This window comes from Eubalaena glacialis, chromosome 15, assembly GCF_028564815.1.
Source record: "Eubalaena glacialis isolate mEubGla1 chromosome 15, mEubGla1.1.hap2.+ XY, whole genome shotgun sequence".
NCBI classification, from domain to species: domain Eukaryota; kingdom Metazoa; phylum Chordata; class Mammalia; order Artiodactyla; family Balaenidae; genus Eubalaena; species Eubalaena glacialis.
This window is the reverse complement of record NC_083730.1, coordinates 93,815,762-93,834,322: the sequence shown is the minus strand read 5'-3', so window position 1 is coordinate 93,834,322 and position 18,561 is coordinate 93,815,762. Positions and strand designations below refer to the sequence as shown.

General features: G+C 43.0%; 1 protein-coding gene across 3 annotated transcripts; it reads left to right on the top strand.

Moving 5' to 3' along the window:
- The first annotated feature begins 1,996 nt into the window (after positions 1-1,996).
- On the top strand, positions 1,997-17,894 carry LOC133075059 (zinc finger protein 84-like). Of its 3 annotated transcripts, XM_061169164.1 has the most exons (6): positions 1,997-2,102; positions 5,951-6,146; positions 12,527-12,652; positions 12,915-13,007; positions 13,863-13,973; positions 17,159-17,894. In XM_061169164.1, exons 3-6 carry the CDS (start codon positions 12,565-12,567, stop codon positions 17,191-17,193), a joined length of 327 nt encoding a protein of 108 aa, XP_061025147.1. In that variant the 5' UTR covers positions 1,997-2,102; positions 5,951-6,146; positions 12,527-12,564; the 3' UTR covers positions 17,194-17,894. The 3 variants fall into 3 exon arrangements, 2 of the variants coding, with proteins under 2 accessions (XP_061025147.1, XP_061025148.1); XR_009697324.1 differs by lacking the exon at positions 17,159-17,894 and having other exon boundaries at positions 12,862-13,007; positions 13,863-13,968; XM_061169165.1 differs by lacking the exon at positions 5,951-6,146.
- The last annotated feature ends 667 nt before the right edge of the window (positions 17,895-18,561 follow it).

Below are 18,561 nucleotides of genomic sequence, written 5' to 3'. Positions count from 1 at the left end.
GTGGCATGGCCAAAAAATTTAAAAATAAAAATAAAAATAAAAAAATAATGAAAGTAAAAAAAAAAAAAGACAAATAAACTTATCTATGAAATAGAAACAGCCTCACAGACATAGAGAACAGACTTGTGGTTGCCAAGGAGGAGGTGGGGGGAGGGATGGAGTGGGAGTTTGGGGTTAGCAGATGCAAACTATTATATATAAAATGGATAAAACAACAAGGTCCTACTGTATAGCATAGGGAACTATATTCAGTATTTTGTAATAACCTATATGGGAAAAGAACCACTTTGCTGTACACCTGAAAATAACACACCATTGTAAATCAACTATACTTCAATGAAAAAGATTTTTTTCATTGAAGTAGTTGATTTACAGTGGTTTTTTTTGTTTTTTTGTTTGTTTGTTTAAACAATATAGTAAATCAGTAGTGCTTTTTAAAAATATTTATTTATTTATTTTTGGCTGTGTTGGGTCTTAGTTTCTGTGCGAGGGCTTTCTCCAGTTGCGGCGAGCAGGGGCCACTCTTCATCGCGGTGCGCGGGCCTCTCACTATCGTGGCCTCTCTCGTTGCGGAGCACAGGCTCCAGACCCGCAGGCTCAGTAGTTGTGGCTCACGGGCCCAGTTGCTCCGCGGCATGTGGGATCCTCCCAAACCAGGGCTCGAACCCGTGTCCCCTGCATTGGCAGGCAGATTCTCAACCACTGCGCCACCAGGGAAGCCCTACAGTGTTTTTTTTAATTGAAGTCCTTGTTGTTTATGTATTTTATATATAGTAATGTGTATATTTTAATCCCAAACTCCTAATTTATCCCTCCCCCCCACCTTTCCCCTTTGATAACCATAAATTTGTTTTCTATGTCTGTGAGTCTGTTTCTGTTTTGTAAACAAGTTCATTTGTATCATTTTTTAGATTCCACATATGAGCGATATATGATGTTTGTCTTTCTCTGTCTGACTACTTCACTTAGAATGATAATCTCTAGGTCCATCCATGTTGCTGCTAAATTTTCAGAGAACTAGATTTATGTGATACATAAGGACTGATTTATGTGCTGCATCGTCAACTGAAAAAAATGCACAACCTAAAAGTTGAGAGTTATCTTTTATTTGGTGGACATTCTGAGGACTTCAAGCCCAAGACACCGCATGTCAGAAAACTGTGAGAGACTGCTCTGAAGAGGCGAGGCGGGGGGCGCCAGGATACATAGGAGTTTTTGCAACAAAGACCAGGTGGTTGGAACATCAAAAGATTACTGTTAATTAAAGAAAACCAGATACCTCAAGTTAAGGGATTTAGTGCTTTTCTACATATGGGAAGATGCAAGAGTCTGGGCTCACTGAAGTCATTCCTTTCATGTGCACCTCAGCTCTCTGGGGCCAGTGTCCTGTGTTTTCCCATCCTGAGTCCCCTCAGGGTGCACTGTCAGGGGTGAGGGGTGGTTGCAGCAGGTGACTGCTAGATGGGGGGGCATCCTGTTTCTAGCCTGAGTTCCCTCAGGGCTCACCATGGGGGCAGCTGCAATGTGATGGCTTGATGGCAGCAACATCCTTTGTCTACTGTTATGGCAGGCAATATCTTTCTTTCACACATTTATTTCTTCTGCTTCCCAGACGTCTATTTTGTTTCTTCCCAATGTCTTTACTGCCTAATTCATTTATTTCCACGTTTTACTGTTAAAGTAGTGGGATACTCCACTTTGCACTATGTGATCTAAAATTCTTGCAACAATACACTTAAGAGGGTGTTTCCTCTTAGTTTCCCCCCACCACCGTCACTCTCTGGGCTTCAGGTCAGCTCCGCCTCAAGACCCCCGGCGTCACAGGAGGGCTGACGCCAGGTCCAGACGCCCATCCTCGCAGCCCGCCCACCCGCGAAGAGGAGGCGGTGGGAGCTCCCGGCCAGATGCGCCGCGGAGCCCTCTGGGAAATGTAGTTCTGCGCGGACACTTGCGCGGCCCTGCGGCGTCAGCGTCGCGCCCCGGGGGAGGGGTCAGGTGTGGGGGGCGGTGTCCGCGTTTGCTGGGGTCCCGCTGCGAGTCCGCAGCACAGCCGTGCGGCCGAGTGAGGCGGCCAGTGAGGGTCGGAACCGGGGGTTCTTGGGGTGAGTGGCTGAGGACTGCGGAGACTGGGTGATTCGGGCCTTGGGGTCGCAGGTCGCGGGCCTGGAGCGTGACAGCTGCGTCGGGCGCCGTGCGGGCTTGGGGAGGCGAGTACCGGGGCCGTGGGGGTGGGTGATTGGGGCGAGCTGGCGTGGGGAAGGGGCTTTAAGTGATTGCGGACGTGCGAGGGCCGGTGTGTGAGGATCCGTAGGTCCGCAGACAGTGACTGGACAGCTGTAGGGATACATGATGTGGGGTGCGCAGCACTGGTGCTTGAGGGTTACCTGAGTCGGTCTGAAGGCGTCAGTGATGCGGAGCCTGGACCTGGGGTGCCTTCCGGAGGTCGGTGACGGCGGCCTGTGTGGAGAGCAGAAACTGGGTGCCTGCTGGGGTCGGCAGAGGGCGACGAACTTGCTGTTTGGAGGAACCATGACGTTTAATGTTTGTGGGGTGAATGATTGGGGCTCTGTATGGTTTGGGGATGGCTGGGGTTTGTGAGAGTTCTGTGAATGGGGAGACCGGATCTCATTGTTGGAGGGAGAATTTTTCTCAGTAGCTTATCACTGTGCCGTAGGGACGAGTGGCTTGGGGGCCCTATGGGGGTCAGTGATGGGGCGGGGGAGTGCGGTGCGTGTAAATTATAGGCTCGTGGAGGAAGCTGTGTCAGTTTACGATCAGTGGTTAGGATGACTGACTGGGGAGCCTTACCTGGCTGAGTGATAGAGGAGGTTGGCTCTCAGTCATCAGAGGAAGTGATTGGGCAGCTGTGGGGGAAATAGTTTGGTTTCCTGGGATGGAAGGCAGAGGTTGGTAGACCTCTGGCCCGTAATTTTGAGCTATGAGGATGACTGACTGGGGACGGAGTGGATTTGGACAACTGGGGAGACAGTCCGTGGGGACAATAGGATGAATCATTAAGAAGCCTGTTGGGGGGACTTGCCTGGCGGTCCAGTGGTAAAGAATCCGCCTTCCAGTGCAGGGGACGCGGGTTGCATCCCTGGTCGGGGAACCAAGATCCCACATGCCACGGGGCAACTAAGCCCACACGCCACAACTAGAGAGAGAAAACTGGCACGCGCCACAACTGGAGAGAAGCCCGAGCGCCACAATGAAAGATCCTGCGTGCCTCAAAGACGATCCCGCGTGCTACAACTAAGACCTGACACAGCCTAATAATAATAATAATAATAATAACAAACAAATGAATAAATAATTTTTACAAAAACATGAAGAAGCCTGTGGGGGTGGATGATTTTGAGAGTCGGTGATGGGAGCTGTTGGTGTACGAGGTAGGGCTGTGGGAGGGCCGGGATGGGCCACGTGGGTCTGAGTGGGAGTCGCAGGGCTTGTTGGGGGCGGCCTTGGTGGAGTAAGTGATGAGGGCCTTACGAGTGTTTGCCCAGGGGGTGGGATTGAGTGAGGGGTCTTTGAGGGTAATGATTGGGTGGCCTCTGAATCAGTGATTGGAGACATGGGACACCTGGATATCGCATGTTGGTTGGTCTGGGGGCTAGTGAATGGACTATGGAGAAAGGGGTGGGGGGAGCCTGTGGGCGTGAATCATTGAAGGGCCTCGGCAGCTCATGTTTAGGGAGACCGTCTGGGAGTCGATGGCTGGGGGACCTGGGGAGGTAATGCATGGCAGGGGCGCAGGGTGAGGGGTTAGGTATCATTTGGGGGTTAGTGACTGAGACTGATTGGGTGGCCTGGGATAGGTCTAAAACAACAGGTCTACGAGTATATTTATTGGTCCGAAAAAAAATATGTATATAAAAATATGTTTTCACTATATAGCATTAAAGCCAGTTCACAAAGTTAGAAAGACTATAAGATCACGTTTTTGTTTCTACCACCCTTTGAGAAACTACTTACCTTGAAGTAGCGGGATTATGGGTGATTGTTTCTTTTTTTTTTTAAAGATCTTATGTGGCCAATTTACTAGTTTTTATTTATTTATTTATTTATTTTTGGCTGTGTTGGGTCTTCGTTTCTGTGCGAGGGCTCTCTCCAGTTGCGGCAAGCGGGGGCCACTCCTCATCGCGGTGCGCGGGCCTCTCATTATCGTGGCCTCTCCTGTTGCGGAGCACAGGCTCCAGATGCGCAGGCTCAGCAATTGTGGCTCACGGGCTCAGTCGCTCCGCAGCATGTGGGATCTTCCCAGACCAGGGCTCGAACCCGGGTCCCCTGCATTGGCAGGCAGACTCTCAACCACTGCGCCACCAGGGAAGCCCATGGGTGATTGTTTCTTTATTTAGCTTACATGTATTTTCTGATTTCTCTATAATCATATCATGCAATAATAAGAGCACTAACTAGCATTTATAAAATGTTTGTGTGCCAGTCTCAGTTCTAAGCTTCTTACACGTATTAACTAATTTAGAACACTCAAGAACATTATGAGGTTAAAATGAACTCTATTGTATTTTGAGGAGAAACTGATGCAAATTATTCACTTAATGAACTGTTGGATTCAATTTCCTCTTTTATTCATGCCTTTAAAAGTGAAATTGATGTTCTCCTTTCCCATTTGCTATATGTTGCACACACGCACATTCTTTGTCTCTCTTCCTCACTTACTTACTTACAGAGAGAATGATGGAATAATGCCCAATTTTCCAGGCCACCCACCCTTGTGAAGACAATCACATTCTTCCGACCTTCCAGAGTGCTGTGCTGTGGAAGCTTGTGTGAGACAAGGGTTCTGGAATTCAGAGGCAGCCTTTCAGAGACCATGCACACTTGCGCTCACCCCTCCCTCCACCCACGTGCAGTCCTGTGTTTGGACCGTGCTTCTTCTCTTGCTCCCACGTAAGGATAGGCCAGGCCAGAGGGCCCGAATCCCCTCCAGCACAGAAAGAAGGGAATGTGGGCCCCTTCAAGCTAAAGAGTTGATGGGGACTCCAAGGCAAAGACAAGATTCTGATGTACACATTCAAGCTCCAGAAACCCTTCTTGTAATCATTCTGTTTTCCACTTCTTATCTTAAGGGTCCTTAGTAGGCACTTTCGTGTCCATATCACCTTTAATTCTTATAAGCATCCCACATGGTCTGTGTTTCCATCACCATTTAAAACAAAACAAAACACATCAGGCTCAGTGAAGTGAAGTGCCTTGCTTAAAGTCACATGGCCAGCAAGAGACAAAGCTCAGACTGAACCTTATTTGTTTTATTCCATATCTCATGTTCTTTGCCTGAAACACATTCACTCCCAAGCACCTAATTAAATGTTTTGTACCAAGGGGTCTTGTAGAGGACCTGTTAAGAGATATTTGTAGAGGACCTGTTAAGTCTCACAGATGATCGTGGAATTCACAGGGCTTTTTGGAGATTTTGCAGAGCTCTTGGGTTAAACACTGCTACTGGGACTTCCCTGGTGGTGCAGTGGTTAAGAATCCGCCTACCAATGCAGGGGACACGGGTTTGAGCCCTAGTCCAGGAAGATCCCACAGGCCGTGGAGCAACTAAGCCTGTGCGCCACAACTACTGAGCCCGCATGCCACAACTACTGAAGCCCACGCGCCTAGAGCCCATGCTTTGCAACAAGAGAAGCCACCGCAATGAGAAGCCCGTGCACCGCAACGAAGAGTAGCCCCTGCTCGACGCAACTAGAGAAAGCCTGCTCTCAGCAACGAAGACCCAACGCAGCCAAAAATTAAAAAAATAAAAGGCACTGCTATTAATGCTGTGGGGTACCCTCTGCATACTCTAGTCCTTGTTAGCTCTGTTTAGAGTCTATAGAAAACCCAGTCTGGGCTTTAAATGAAGGTCAGTTTCCAGCAAGATAGGGAGTTTAGATGCCAAAGAGTATGCCTCAACTAAAGAGAATTTAATTTGCTACTGATTCAACAGATTCCAGTTTCTATGAACTAATCGGCTTATGTGAGATGGAGGACGCCCAGGACCAAGGATTCATCCTTGGTGAAGAGTCCTGACCAGAGCCCTCTAACTTGAGCATTATGACAGCGTCCAGAAGATTCACATGATAGGTCAGAGCCTAGATTTGCTGGCCCTTTCCCAAGAGTAGCAAAAAATGACCAAGTCCCAGGTGAGTAACTTATTTATTTATTCCTCAATTGTGGTTTCATACAATTCACCCATTTAAAGTGAACAATTTAATATTTTTTAGTAAGTTTAGAGGGTTCTGCAGTCATCTACTTGTACAACCACAGTCTAATTTATTTTTTTTGATAAATTTATTTATTTATTTTTTGGCTGCGTTGGGTCTTCGTTGCTGCACGCAGGCTTTCTCTAGTTGCAGTGAGCGGGGGCTACTCTTCGTTGCGGTACATGGGCTTCTCATTGTGGTGGCTTCTCTTATTGCGGAGCACGGGCTCTAGGCACACAGGCTTCAGTAGTTGTGGCATGCTGGCTCAGTAGTTGTGGCTCGCAGGCTCTAGAGCGCAGGCTCAGTAGTTGTGACACACAGGCTTAGTTGCCCTGCAGCATGTGGGATCTTCCCAGACCAGGGATCGAACCCGTGTCCTCTGCATTGGCAGGCGGATTCTTAACCACTGCGCCACAGGGAAGTCCCTGTCATGTGTCTTTTATTCTTTGGCTGATTTAAAGATTTTCTCTTTATCTTTGGTTTTCAGGAGTTTGGCTGTGATGGGCCTTGCTGTGGTTTTCTTTATGTGTATCCTGTTTGGGATACTCTGAGCTTCTTGTGTCTGTGGGATGGGGTTTTTCATCAAATTTGGAACATTTTCAGCCATTATTTGCTCAAATATTTTTTCTGCCCTATTTTCTTTCCTCTTTTATGACCCTCCAATTACAAGTATTTAAGATTTTTTGATGTTGTCCTACAGGTCACTGATGCTCTACAATTTTTTTTCCAATTTTTTATACTTTAGATTGTATAGTTTTTATTAACCAGTTTTCAAGGTCATGAATCCTTTCCTTTATAATGTCAAATCTGCTGGTAAGTCCATTCAATAAATATTTTATATCAGCTATTTTTCAGTCTAGAGTTTCCATTTGGTTCTTTAAAAAAAATCATTTCCTTTTCTTTCCTGAAATATTCCATCCCTTAACCCTATAATATTCATGTTTTCTCTAAATTCTTTAATATATTCATAATTGTTATTTTATAATTCTCCTTTGTTAATTCAAATAACTTGCTCATCTGTTGTTCTGCTTCTATAGGCCAGTTTTACTTTTTGTGGCCTTAATTATTGGTTACATTTTTCTACTTCTTGGTATATATCTATATTTTATTACATTCTAGACATTGCAAATAAAAAACAGTGGAAACTAATGTGCCATTTTTTAATTAATTAATTAATTATTTTTGGCTGCCTTGGGTCTTTGTTGCTGTGTGCGGACTTTCCCTAGTTGCGGTGAGCAGGGGCTACTCTTCGTTGCAGTGTGCGGGCTGCTGATTGCAGTGGCTTCTCTTGTTGCAGAGCACAGGCTCTAGGCACACGGGCTTCAGTAGTTGTGGCATGCGGGCTCAGTAGTTGTGGCTCACGGGCTCTAGAGCGCAGGCTCAGTGGTTATGGCGCACGGCTTAGTTGCTCCACGGCATGTGGGATCTTCCCGGGCCAGGGCTCAAACCCGTGTCCCCTGCATTGGCAGGTGGATTCTTAACCACCGCGCCACCAGGGAAGTCCCTAATGTGCCATTTTTTGTTTTGTTCATTTTCCAGAGCATACAAACTCTTTCCTTTAGAAATTAGAGTGGAGGTTTATCATTCAGGTTTTTTCTAGAGTTGAGTTGAATTGCAGTGAGTTCACAATTTAAATTAGCTTAGGTTCACCTATGATTAGCCCACCCATAGCTGCTTCCACTTACACTGCCTTTTGATCTTTTCAGTATTTGAACTGAGAGGGAGTTGGACTGCAGTTTCAGTTAATTTTGGTTCACCTGTGTATTCAACTCTGGAAGACTCTTGGAATCCAAACATTGCAAAAATATGCAGGACTGTGCAAATTTTCTCTTTCCACCTGTTGAAAAAAACAAAAAGGTTAACATAGTAGGCCTGAGGCTGCTGTCTTTGAAAGGGTGTTTGCAAGGCAGGCCTCTGGCAAGTCAGCTTGTGGAGAGTTCGCTGCACTGCCGTGAGAAGCTCCCTGACTGATAAAGGGGTGCCAGTGGGCCCACAGAGGCCTTCTCCGAGGTTCCAGACCACCTCACTACGGCAAGCATTGCAGTGAAGTGAGCCTAAAACACGAATTTTTTGGTTTCCAGTGCGTATGAAAGTTATGTTTACTCTCTACTGTAGTCTGTTAAGTGTGCAATGGCATTATGTCTAAAAAAACAATGTACATACTTTAATTTAGAAATCCTTTATTGCCAAAAAATGCCAGCCATCATCTGAGCCTTCAGCAAATCATAATTTTTTTGCAATAATCACATCAAACATCACTGATCAAAGATCACCATAACAAATATAATAATAATGAAAAAGTTTGAAACATTGCGAGAATTACCAAAATGTGACACAGAGACCCAATGTGAGCAAATGCTGTTGGAAAAATGGCACCAGTAGACTTGCACGATACAGGGTTGCCACAAAGCTTCAATTTGTGAAAAACACAGTATCTGTGAGGGGCTGTAAAGCAAAGCACAATAAAACGAGGTCTGCCTGTACTGTATAAACAGCGTAGTGTATGATGGACACCTGCTTTCCTTTTGGAAGCTGCTGTGTGACCAGGCTCCATGACACATCTTGCGTGCGGAGTCTCTACTGGTCTTTCCTGGGCAGAAACATCAAACAAAAGTTGCTGCATTCTCTTTACTGGGGTGGAGTGTGCTCTGTGTGGCCCCTCATTGGAGGGAGAGAGCACAGGTACCGGGCACACGGACTCCTCCAGCACCTGCCTCTTTCTCTTTCCTTGCTGATCTGCTGTGCGTCCCTGCCGTGTTGCTATAATCCACCTTAGCCATGAGCACAACTGTGCCAAGTCTTGCGAGTCCCTCTAGTGAATTACCAAGTGTGCGGGTGGCCTTGGGGACCCCTGAAACACCACTCTTTTACCTCTGCACTTTCTTGGCAAAATTCCGGAAGAGTGCCATGAAAAACTGTTGGGCTAAACAATTTATTCCTGTTAGGGACTCTTCCAGATTCCAGGTTTTCCCATCAGTCCTCACCCATGTCTAAACTTGGTTAATTTCTCCTCATTCTTGTTAAGTCCCTCTGGCTTATGGCACCTTCTCCTCTGACTGACCATATCCAGAACAGACACCTGTCCCCAAGTATAGAATCTGCCACAGTTCTCTGATAACCTATAGAGAGCTTGCTTCTCTCGGAAACTGAATTCCTCAAAACATCCTTGTATCCATATGTCTCCGCTGGCCCTATAGAAAAGTATAATTAGTGTACAGGTTCATGGGAGCAAGGGCCTTTTGCATCTTTCTACGTGTTAATTCTGTCTCCAATCTTAGATGACTCTTTGGATAGGTATAAAATTCTCGGTTGACAGTCATTTTCTCTCAGTGCTTTAAAGAAACTGTTTTACCGTCTTATGGCTTCTAATATTGCTGTTAAGAAATCTGTCGGTTTAATTGTCATTATTTTATGGGTAATATATCTTTCTCTTTAACTTCCTGTGGGATATCATGCCTTTATCCTTTTGTTGAAATGTTATGATTCCTGAAATTCATGTCTTTCATCACTTCTCAGTTGTTTTACCTTGGAATCTTTCCTCTTTCCCAGTCTCTGTTTTTCCTCTGGGAATTCCTTTTGAGGTGGATATTGCACTGTCTCATTTTGTCTCTGTGCCCAATATCTGCTAGTTCATATTCCCAACCTCTATGCTGTATTCTCTGTACATTCTTTGGGTCTGTTTTATTCATGTATCTGATCTGCCATTTAACCCTCCATTGGCTTTTTCAGTTTTAGTGACTGTAGTTCTCATTTCTGGCATTTCTCTTTTGTTGCTGTTGTTACTGTTTTCTAAATTTACTGGCCTTTTAAAATATTGTCTTGTTTCTTTCTTATGTTTTTATTCCTTTTAATGTGACTTTGGTGGTTTTAACATCCCTGTTATATAGTTTATGTCCAGTATTCTATTTTCTCAAGTTTTTAGACGTTAAATTCTACTTTTTATTATTTCTGCTGATTCTGGCTTGTGGTGGAGTATTTGCTCATGTGGTTTATATTTTGGAGTAAGATCTCATGTTTATCTGTTACAGTCTTGTGCAGCCTGGGTTGAGAGTATGTCCCTTAAGAAATAATTTGTTTTGCTTCTACTAAGTTGCCCAACAGAGGAATTACTGGTCAGGGACCACTTTTTTGTTTATCTCTTAGCTTAGAAGTTCCTGGACCTTGCAGGTAGTATGTATTGGAACCACAAATCTGTGTGAAGGAAGATCTGTGACTATAAATTCTCAGAGTAAGAAATGCTTTTACAAATGTGTCTTTAAGTTTCATCCATGTTGTTGCATAGAGCTGTAATCCATGCATTTTCACTCTTGTCTAATCCATTGACTATGTAATTATCTACTTTCTTGCCATTAGATGTTTGAGCTATTTCAAATTTGCTGTTTTAAACACTGATGCTCTGAAAAGGTTTATATTTGTTGGCTGGTATACACGTGCAAGAAAGTCTCTAGGGCGGGATAGCTACTTTTCCTAAGGACCAGGTAGTGAATATTTTAAGCTTTTTAGGCCGTACGTTTCCTATAGCAACTACCCAACTCTGCCACTGTAATGTAAGGGCAGTCAGAGACAGTACATAAACAAATGGGTGTAGGCTGTCCTTCAATAAACTTTATTTTAAAAAATAAGCACTGAGGGAATTCCCTGGCGGTCCAGTAGTTAAGATGTGGCACTTTCACTGCCAGGGCCAAGTTTCAGTCCCTGGTGGGGGAACTAAGATGCCACAATCCAGATGGTACAGCCAAAAATAAATTAAATAAATAAATAATTAATGAATTAAAAAGTGAGCACCTAGCTGGACTTGGCCATGGATTGTAGTTTGCAAACCCCACTCTACGGTATAAGCTTAGAGAATAGAACTGCTGGGTCACAGGAATTGTGAATGTTTACCTCTATAAGATAATGCTAAATTGTTGTACAAAGACTTTGTGTCTCACCAGCACTGTACTAGTTTCCTTTCATCCACATCCTTACCAACTCTTGATATTGTCAAGTTTTAAATTTTCAGCAATCTAGTAGGTGTAAATGATAACTTATTGTAGTTTTAATTATACCACCCATATTCTTCTATCATAGCCTTTGTATAAATTTGCCTTGCTGTACAAGATTGAAAGCTCTCTGAGGTCAGGATGTGTTTTATTTGTCTTTATATTGACAGTACTTAGAGTCATACCTGACACATTTACTGATTAATAAACATATCTTAGATCATTCTATCTTATTTAAATCACTTAAATTATAATAGGAATTTTAAAAGATTTTTGTTTCTCAAATAAAGTGCAATGCAAGACTAAGTCTATGGTAGAGAGCCTATATAGTGAATCCTGATAAGAATGGTCTAAATAAATGTCAGTCAGGAATGCTTTTGGACTGCTCTGGTGGCACAGTGGTTAAGAATCCGCCTGCCAGTGCAGGGTACACGGGTTCGATCCCTGGTCTGGGAAGATCCCACATGCCGTGGAGCAACTAAGCCCGTGAGCCACAGCTACTGAGCCTGCACTCTAGAAGCCCACGTGCCACAACTACTGAAGCCCGCACACCCAAAGCCCGTGCTCTGCAACAGGAGAAGCCACCACAATGAGAAGCCCGCGCACCGCAAAGAAGAGTAGCCCCCGCTCGCCACAACAAGAGAAAGCCCACGTGCAGTAACGAAGACCCAATGCAGTCAAATAAATAAATAAATAAATAAATAAATAATACTTTCATTTACAAGTAACAGAAAACCTAAATAATACTAGCTTTAATAATAAGGCCATTTAATTTTCTCCTGTAAGACACCTGGAAGTAGACAGCCCTGGGCTGGCACAGCACTTCACTGGTGTCATAAGAGATTACGGCTATTTCTAGGGTTCCACTCTGCTGTACTTCACAAGCTGGTTTTCTGTGCTCACACATATTGCCTCATGGCTCAAGATGGTTGCTGCAGCTCCAAGTCTAACATCTGTATTAAAAGCAGTCAGGATGGTCAGGATGGGGGCAGAGGGCACTATCAATATCTGTCTCTTTTATCAGAAAAGCAAAAGCTTCCTCCAGATCATCGTCACATACTCCTTACATCCCATTGCCAGAACATAATCATATAACTGATGTGAGAGAGACAAAAGAACAAAGGGAAATAGGAGGAGACGGACTTAGAACCGTTAGGATTCGTTCCTGGGAACAGGGCATATTTTCATCCCTAATATAATTGGGGTTATTAGCAAGAAAGGAGGAGGAAACGGCTCCTTTGAAGGCAACCAGTGGTTCCTGCTACAGTGATTCTTTACATCTTGTCTTTATTGTCCAATATATGTTTCTTCAGATTTAATGCAAACATGTTCTTTCAGGGGTCATTGTCATTTGAGGATGTGGCTGTGGACTTCACATGGGAGAAGTGGCAGCTCTGGATTCTGCTCGAAAGAATTTGTACAGAAATGTGATGTTGGAGAACTTGAGCAGCCTTGAGTCGCTAGGTAAGGACATGTTCCTGCCCAGTCAATTGTCTTTTCCTATTCATTTGCTAAAAACTGCGGCCTTTGAAGTGTTTAATGATTTAGGCTTTAGTTGAAGAATTGAGAAAATCTTAGTCCTTTCTTGTCTTCAAACAGTGTTTGTACACTCACATCCCAAATTAAAGGCCTCATCGTGCAGCCTTTGAACTAAACATTTGTTTATTCTTTAGAAGCTGAAACCCAAGAAATTGGACTCAAGTCCTCTGTGATTTCCCATGTGCAGGGTTTCAGGTTATCAAACCAGATGTGATCTTCAGATTGGAGCAAGACCAGCCACGGGCAATAGATGAGGATACCCCAAGTCAGAGCTTTTCAGGTGAGTGATTGATAACCTCTCAGGTGTGAGACAGTGGAATTTAAATGCTAGTTTTCAGTAGACGGTGAAGATAGTGAAGGGTGGTTACCTTTGAAGTAAAAAGAGAATTCTCGAAGCCCCTAAACCTTTGGAAGTGACTCAGGACCACTAATATGAGCTTCTCAGATATCCAGATATCATACTGTGTGTCACTTATCCATATTAAGATAATCTGTCCTTCTCTGCTTTAGTTTTAGTGAGCTGTGCTCCACTTACGTATACTTAGGGGCTTAGGCCTTTCTTTCTCACATAGGACCTTGTCCATTCATTTTCCCTCTCCACACCCCAAACCTTATCCTGATGATAGATTCCTTTTCTTTTCTCGTGTATACAGGATTAATTGCAATTTTTTTGCCTCTCACTTTTCTAATTCTCTCCTATTTTCTTTCCCTTACATTGTTAAATGCCTCAGATTGCTATTAAAAACCCATGGTCATTTTTCTATTCTCTCCTTGGTTTCTTTTATGATAGTTTACTCCTTCTGTGCCTGTAACCAAAGGAATAACTTTGATGTCATCATTCCCTACTTTTAGTGCAACTTTTGTTGCCTTGTCTTAAAGTTGATTGTGCCCAAATGAAACCCCACCTTTGCCTGGGACAGATTATTATATCTTGGCCTCTAACACCCTATTTAGTCAAAGCGTTTTTTTCCTTTTCCTTATCTATTATTGGTTTTCTACCTCAGTTCCCATGAGAACACTTTTTAATTTCCGAGCAAAAGCATATAGTTGTGCATTATTATTTCTATGGTTCTAGTTTATCTGGTTCACAGTTATTAAAGGATTCACAAAATATGTTTATTGTTCTTCTTTGTAGAGTTCTGGAAAGTTGATCATTACAAAGCTTGGCACCAAGAAACCCAAGACAGGCTTAAAAGATTGGAACAAGCCTGTGAAAGTAATGCAAGTGGAAAAACATTTCAATCAGGCATGTACCTTGAACCTTTAAAGCAAAATCTAATAAGTATGTTTCAAATGGAAAACATTTGCAAAATTCATTAGAGTTGCTTACTCAGAGTGGAAATTATGGAAGGAAGAAACCTGGTAAGTTTAATGGGTATGAAAAATCATTTCTCTATACCAAACATGAAAAAATTTGTTTTGGATTAAAATACTATGAATGTAATGAATGTGGAAAAGTCAACAGCAAGAAGTCACGGCTCATCATCCATTGGAGAACACACACAGGGGAGAAACCCTTTAAGTGCAGTGAGTGTGGCGAAGCCTTTTCACAGAAGTCACACCTTGCTACGCACCAGACCATTCACATGGGAGTACAACTTTATGGATGTGAGTGTGGGAAGGCCTTCTCTCAGAAGTCGCACCTCATTACACATTGGAGGGCTCACACTGGAGAGAAGCCCTATGGTTGTGGTGAATGCGGGAAAGCCTTCTCCCAGAAGTCACACCTCATGATCCATCAGCGAGCTCACATAGAACAGAAACCGTAGAAGTATAGCAAATGTGAGAGACTTTTACGAAAAGTTCAATAATCATGACAGCAGAGGAAAAAGCATATTGCTTCAGACGTATACTTATAGGACTTGTATTCCTAAGTATGGCTAAATAATATGATTTTATATTTTTTCATAGCATATATGAAATTACTATAACTGTGAACATGATATATGTTCTGTTCATAGCATGGCATCTGTCAAGAGTTCTGCATAGACTATCACTTACCTTGCACTACAACAATAGAATATAAACTGGATCAAATGATTGACTTACTATTTAACAAAGAGTTTAAATGACCAAGTACTTTCTGGTACATGTAACTGAGTCTGAGAACTCTCACCATGCTGTGTATTCAGTCATCGAAGCTGGGATTTTTAAGTAAAGTCTCCTGCTTCCTCTGAGTCACCAGTTCATGTATGGAACTCAGTGTGGAGGCCAGAGTACAGGCTAACATGGGACTGGGTGAGCAAAAGCTCTGAAATGTGCTGCTCCTCATCCTGAAAGTATGGAAAATGGAGGTGGACACACAAAGCATACCCTCCTGCTATTTTTAGCATAAGTTCATTTGCACACTGATTACATACAATAGAGCCAAGGAGCTATCTGTAGTTTAGGTTAGTATGGTAAGACGTTGCATTATACTGTTCTCTGTGCCAATCCTTTAATGTTTCCCTAAAGTGCTTTTCAAATAATTAGAAGACACACACTTTATTTTTAAAGGGTCACGTAGCTTTGTAAGGTTACATTCAGAGACTTTCACCAGGAGAGTTAGGAATTTTGACATTTTGATTCAGAGATCTCATATAGATGAAGCTTTCGGAATCAAGTTGTTATTGTTTGTTAAAAAAAATAAACAACAACTTTGTGCTTATTTGATTATTAAGTGTACAAGAAAACCTTGCAATGTGCAAGATATTATCTTTTAAATGTGCCAACCTTTAATTAAGTTAAATTTTTTAAGAACATGTCTCGAAAATACCAAAAGCCTTCCTTAAATGTTGGTGAAATTTAAACATTTGCACCATTCCCTAAATATGTGATTTTCTTGTGTTGCCAACACAAGAAACTTGTCTTTGTTGAAACCACCTATTATGCGAGTTATGCCTGCCTTTGTTTAGAGTTTTTAGTAATTTCTGTCCTTGATATTGCTTGGCAATGTCAAAATCCTTTCTTGAATGACTGTGACATTCAGAATTACAGAAGACGGTTTTCATTAGAGAAGGGAGATGCACACACAGTGGTCTTAGATTGTATATCCAAGAGCAAATGTTATTTGCATATGTGGTTGTGTTCAAGATTAAATTAGGGTCTCTGTTAGCAAAGCATTGCTGTGGGGGATGAATTTGACCCTGCATTTCTTTTTTTTTTTTAACATCTTTATTGGAGTATAATTGCTTTACAATGGTGCGTTAGTTTATGCTGTATAACAAAGTGAATCAGTTATATATATACATATATCCCCATATCTCTTCCCTCTTGCGTCTCCCTCCCTCCCACCCTCCCTATCCCACCCCTCTGGGTGGTCACAAAGCACGAGCTGATCTCCCTGTGCTATGCGGCTGCTTCCCACTAGCTATCTGTTTTACATTTGGTAGTGTATATATGTCCATGCCACTCTCTCTACTTTGTCCCTGCTTACCCTTCCCCCTCCCCGTATCCTCAAGTTCATTCTCTAGTAGGTCTGCGTCTTTATTCCCGTCTTGCCCCTAGGTTCTTCATGACCATTTTTTTTTTTTTTTTTTTTTTAGATTCCATATATATATATGTTAGCACATGGTATTTGTTTTTCTCTTTCTGACTTACTTCACTTTGTATGACAGACTCTAGGTCCATCCACCTCACTACAAATAACTCAATTTTGTTTCTTTTTATGGCTGAGTAATAGTCCATTGTATATATGTACCACATCTTCTTTATCCATTCATCTGTTGATGGACATTTAGGTTGCTTCCATGTCCTGGCTATTGTAAATAGAGCTGCAATGAACATTGTGGTACATGACTCTTTTTGAATTATGGTTTTCTCAGGGTTTATGCCCAGTAGTGGGATTGCTGTGACCCTGAATTTCTTATGCAGCCCATATGGGGAGGTCTCCATTGTTCTGAAAATGGCACATACAGAGACAAGTGTAGCTGCTATGTATATTTTTGTTATGTTTCAACAAGTTTTCCTTGCCTATTTTTTGTTTTGACATGGAGCATTGGTGAGGCTCTGTTTTATAATTTAGTTCATAGATCATGAGATCAAAAAACATCACATTGTCTAGAGATCCTTGACTTGGAATGTGAACATGATTCGTGGAACGTCACTTTTGCTCTTGGGGGGAAAGGGTGAGAGTGTCATTGTATGATTCGTTGATTCATGATACGCAGAAGGACAGTATTATTATCTCAGTGTCACATATGTGTATCAGAGAAGGGCGAGAAGAATGGATGTGGAACAACAAGTGGATGGACGGTGCTGACCCTGGGCCCACTTGGCCTCAGACCCGTTCCTTGTTCTACGCCCACCTGTTCTGCCTCCAGGGCAGGGGAAGTTGGCCTCACAGGATGTATCTCCTGTATCAGGTGCTTCTAGATGAGTTTGATTAGCAGAAGGTACTGGTGGGTGCTAGATTAGTAAAAAGCAGGATATTTCTTCCCATCTGCCCCTCAGGTGAAGTCTCAGCAACGGCTGTGTCTCCTCTGTAGCTCCAGCTCTTCCTAAGTAGCCGACCATGGCTGCAGCGTCCACTGGATGACCCTGGGCTCTGGACTTATCCCTCCAGCCTAGTCATGGTAATGAATTCCGGCTTCTGCTAACATCTGGGATGCCTCAGTGCCCTCTTTGGCTTCTCATCCCTCCTATCACCTCTGTAACCATGTTAAATTCCCTGTTTTACTTAGAGTACTTTTTAATTTTCAAGATTGGACCCTGTGTAGTACAGCTATGGGAGAAACAGTCTAGATTGGTTGCTGGTTCAGGGCATGTAGCATGTCCCAACAGACAGCATTCCAATCTTACCGAGTATGCAAGTTCCTAGCAGAATTATTTGTAATAGCCAAACACTCTAAACAATTCAGACCAGCTGGTGAGGGACTTCCCTGGTGGCGCAGTGGTTAAGAACCTGCCTGCCAATGCAGGGGACATGGGTTCGAGCCCTGGTCTGGGAAGATCTCACATGCCACAGAGCAGCTAAGCCCATGTACCACAACTACTGAGCCCTCGTGCCACAACTACTGAAGCCTGTGTGCCTAGAGCCTGTGCTCCACAACAAGAGAAGCCACCACAATGAAAAGCGCACCGCAACGAAGAGTAGCCCCCGCTCGCCGCAACTAGAGAAAGCCCACGTGCAGCAACAAAGACCCAACGGAGCCATAAATAAATAAATAAATTTATTTATTTTTGAAAACTTTTTTATTTTTTAAAAATGACCTTAATAATAAAAAAAACAAAACAGCTGGTGAAAGGATAAAGGATATGTGATATATCCATACAATAAAATACTTTTAAGCAATAAAAAGGTGCTACAACATAGTTGCAGCAAGAAAGGAACCAGACACAAAGCACTAGATATTCTATTTATATCAAGCTGCCCAGAAAAGGCAAGTCAAAAGCAATGCAGGTTGGTGATTGCCGTAAGCTGCGGGGGAAGCAGGGACTGACTGCAAATGGGAGGGGGGGTATCTTTTGGGGGCGATTAAAATACTGGATTTTGGTGATGGGTGCATAACTCCAATTTACTGAAAGTCATTGACTTGAACACTTATAATGGGTGAACTCTAGGATATATTAATTATACCTCAGTAAAGCTGTTTAAAAGTAGATAGAGCTAAAGGGAAAAATAGAAGAATACACAATCGTAATTGGAGATTTTAACTCCTTTCTCTTGGTAATTAACAGAACAAGTGCACACACACACACCACACCAACGGAAGGAGATAAAGTATTTGGGAAATTTTATTGATGAACCTGAACTAATTGACCTTACAGACCTCTACGCATAAAGTCTGCAGAATGTACGTTCTTTTCAAGTGCACATGGAACAGTCACCAATATAGACCTTACGTGAAACCGTA

What these genes read in the sequence shown, in the direction of transcription:
- LOC133075059 (XM_061169165.1), top strand. Translation starts at nt 12,565, where the DNA reads ATGGGAGAAGTGGCAGCTCTGGATTCTGCTCGAAAGAATTTGTACAGA. An exon ending in GAGCAGCCTTGAGTCGCTAG is followed by an intron (nt 12,653 to 12,914) that starts GTAAGGACATGT and finishes TCCCATGTGCAG; the next exon opens with GGTTTCAGGTTATCAAACCA. An exon ending in TGGAAAAACATTTCAATCAG is followed by an intron (nt 13,974 to 17,158) that starts GCATGTACCTTG and finishes TCTGCCCCTCAG; the next exon opens with GTGAAGTCTCAGCAACGGCT.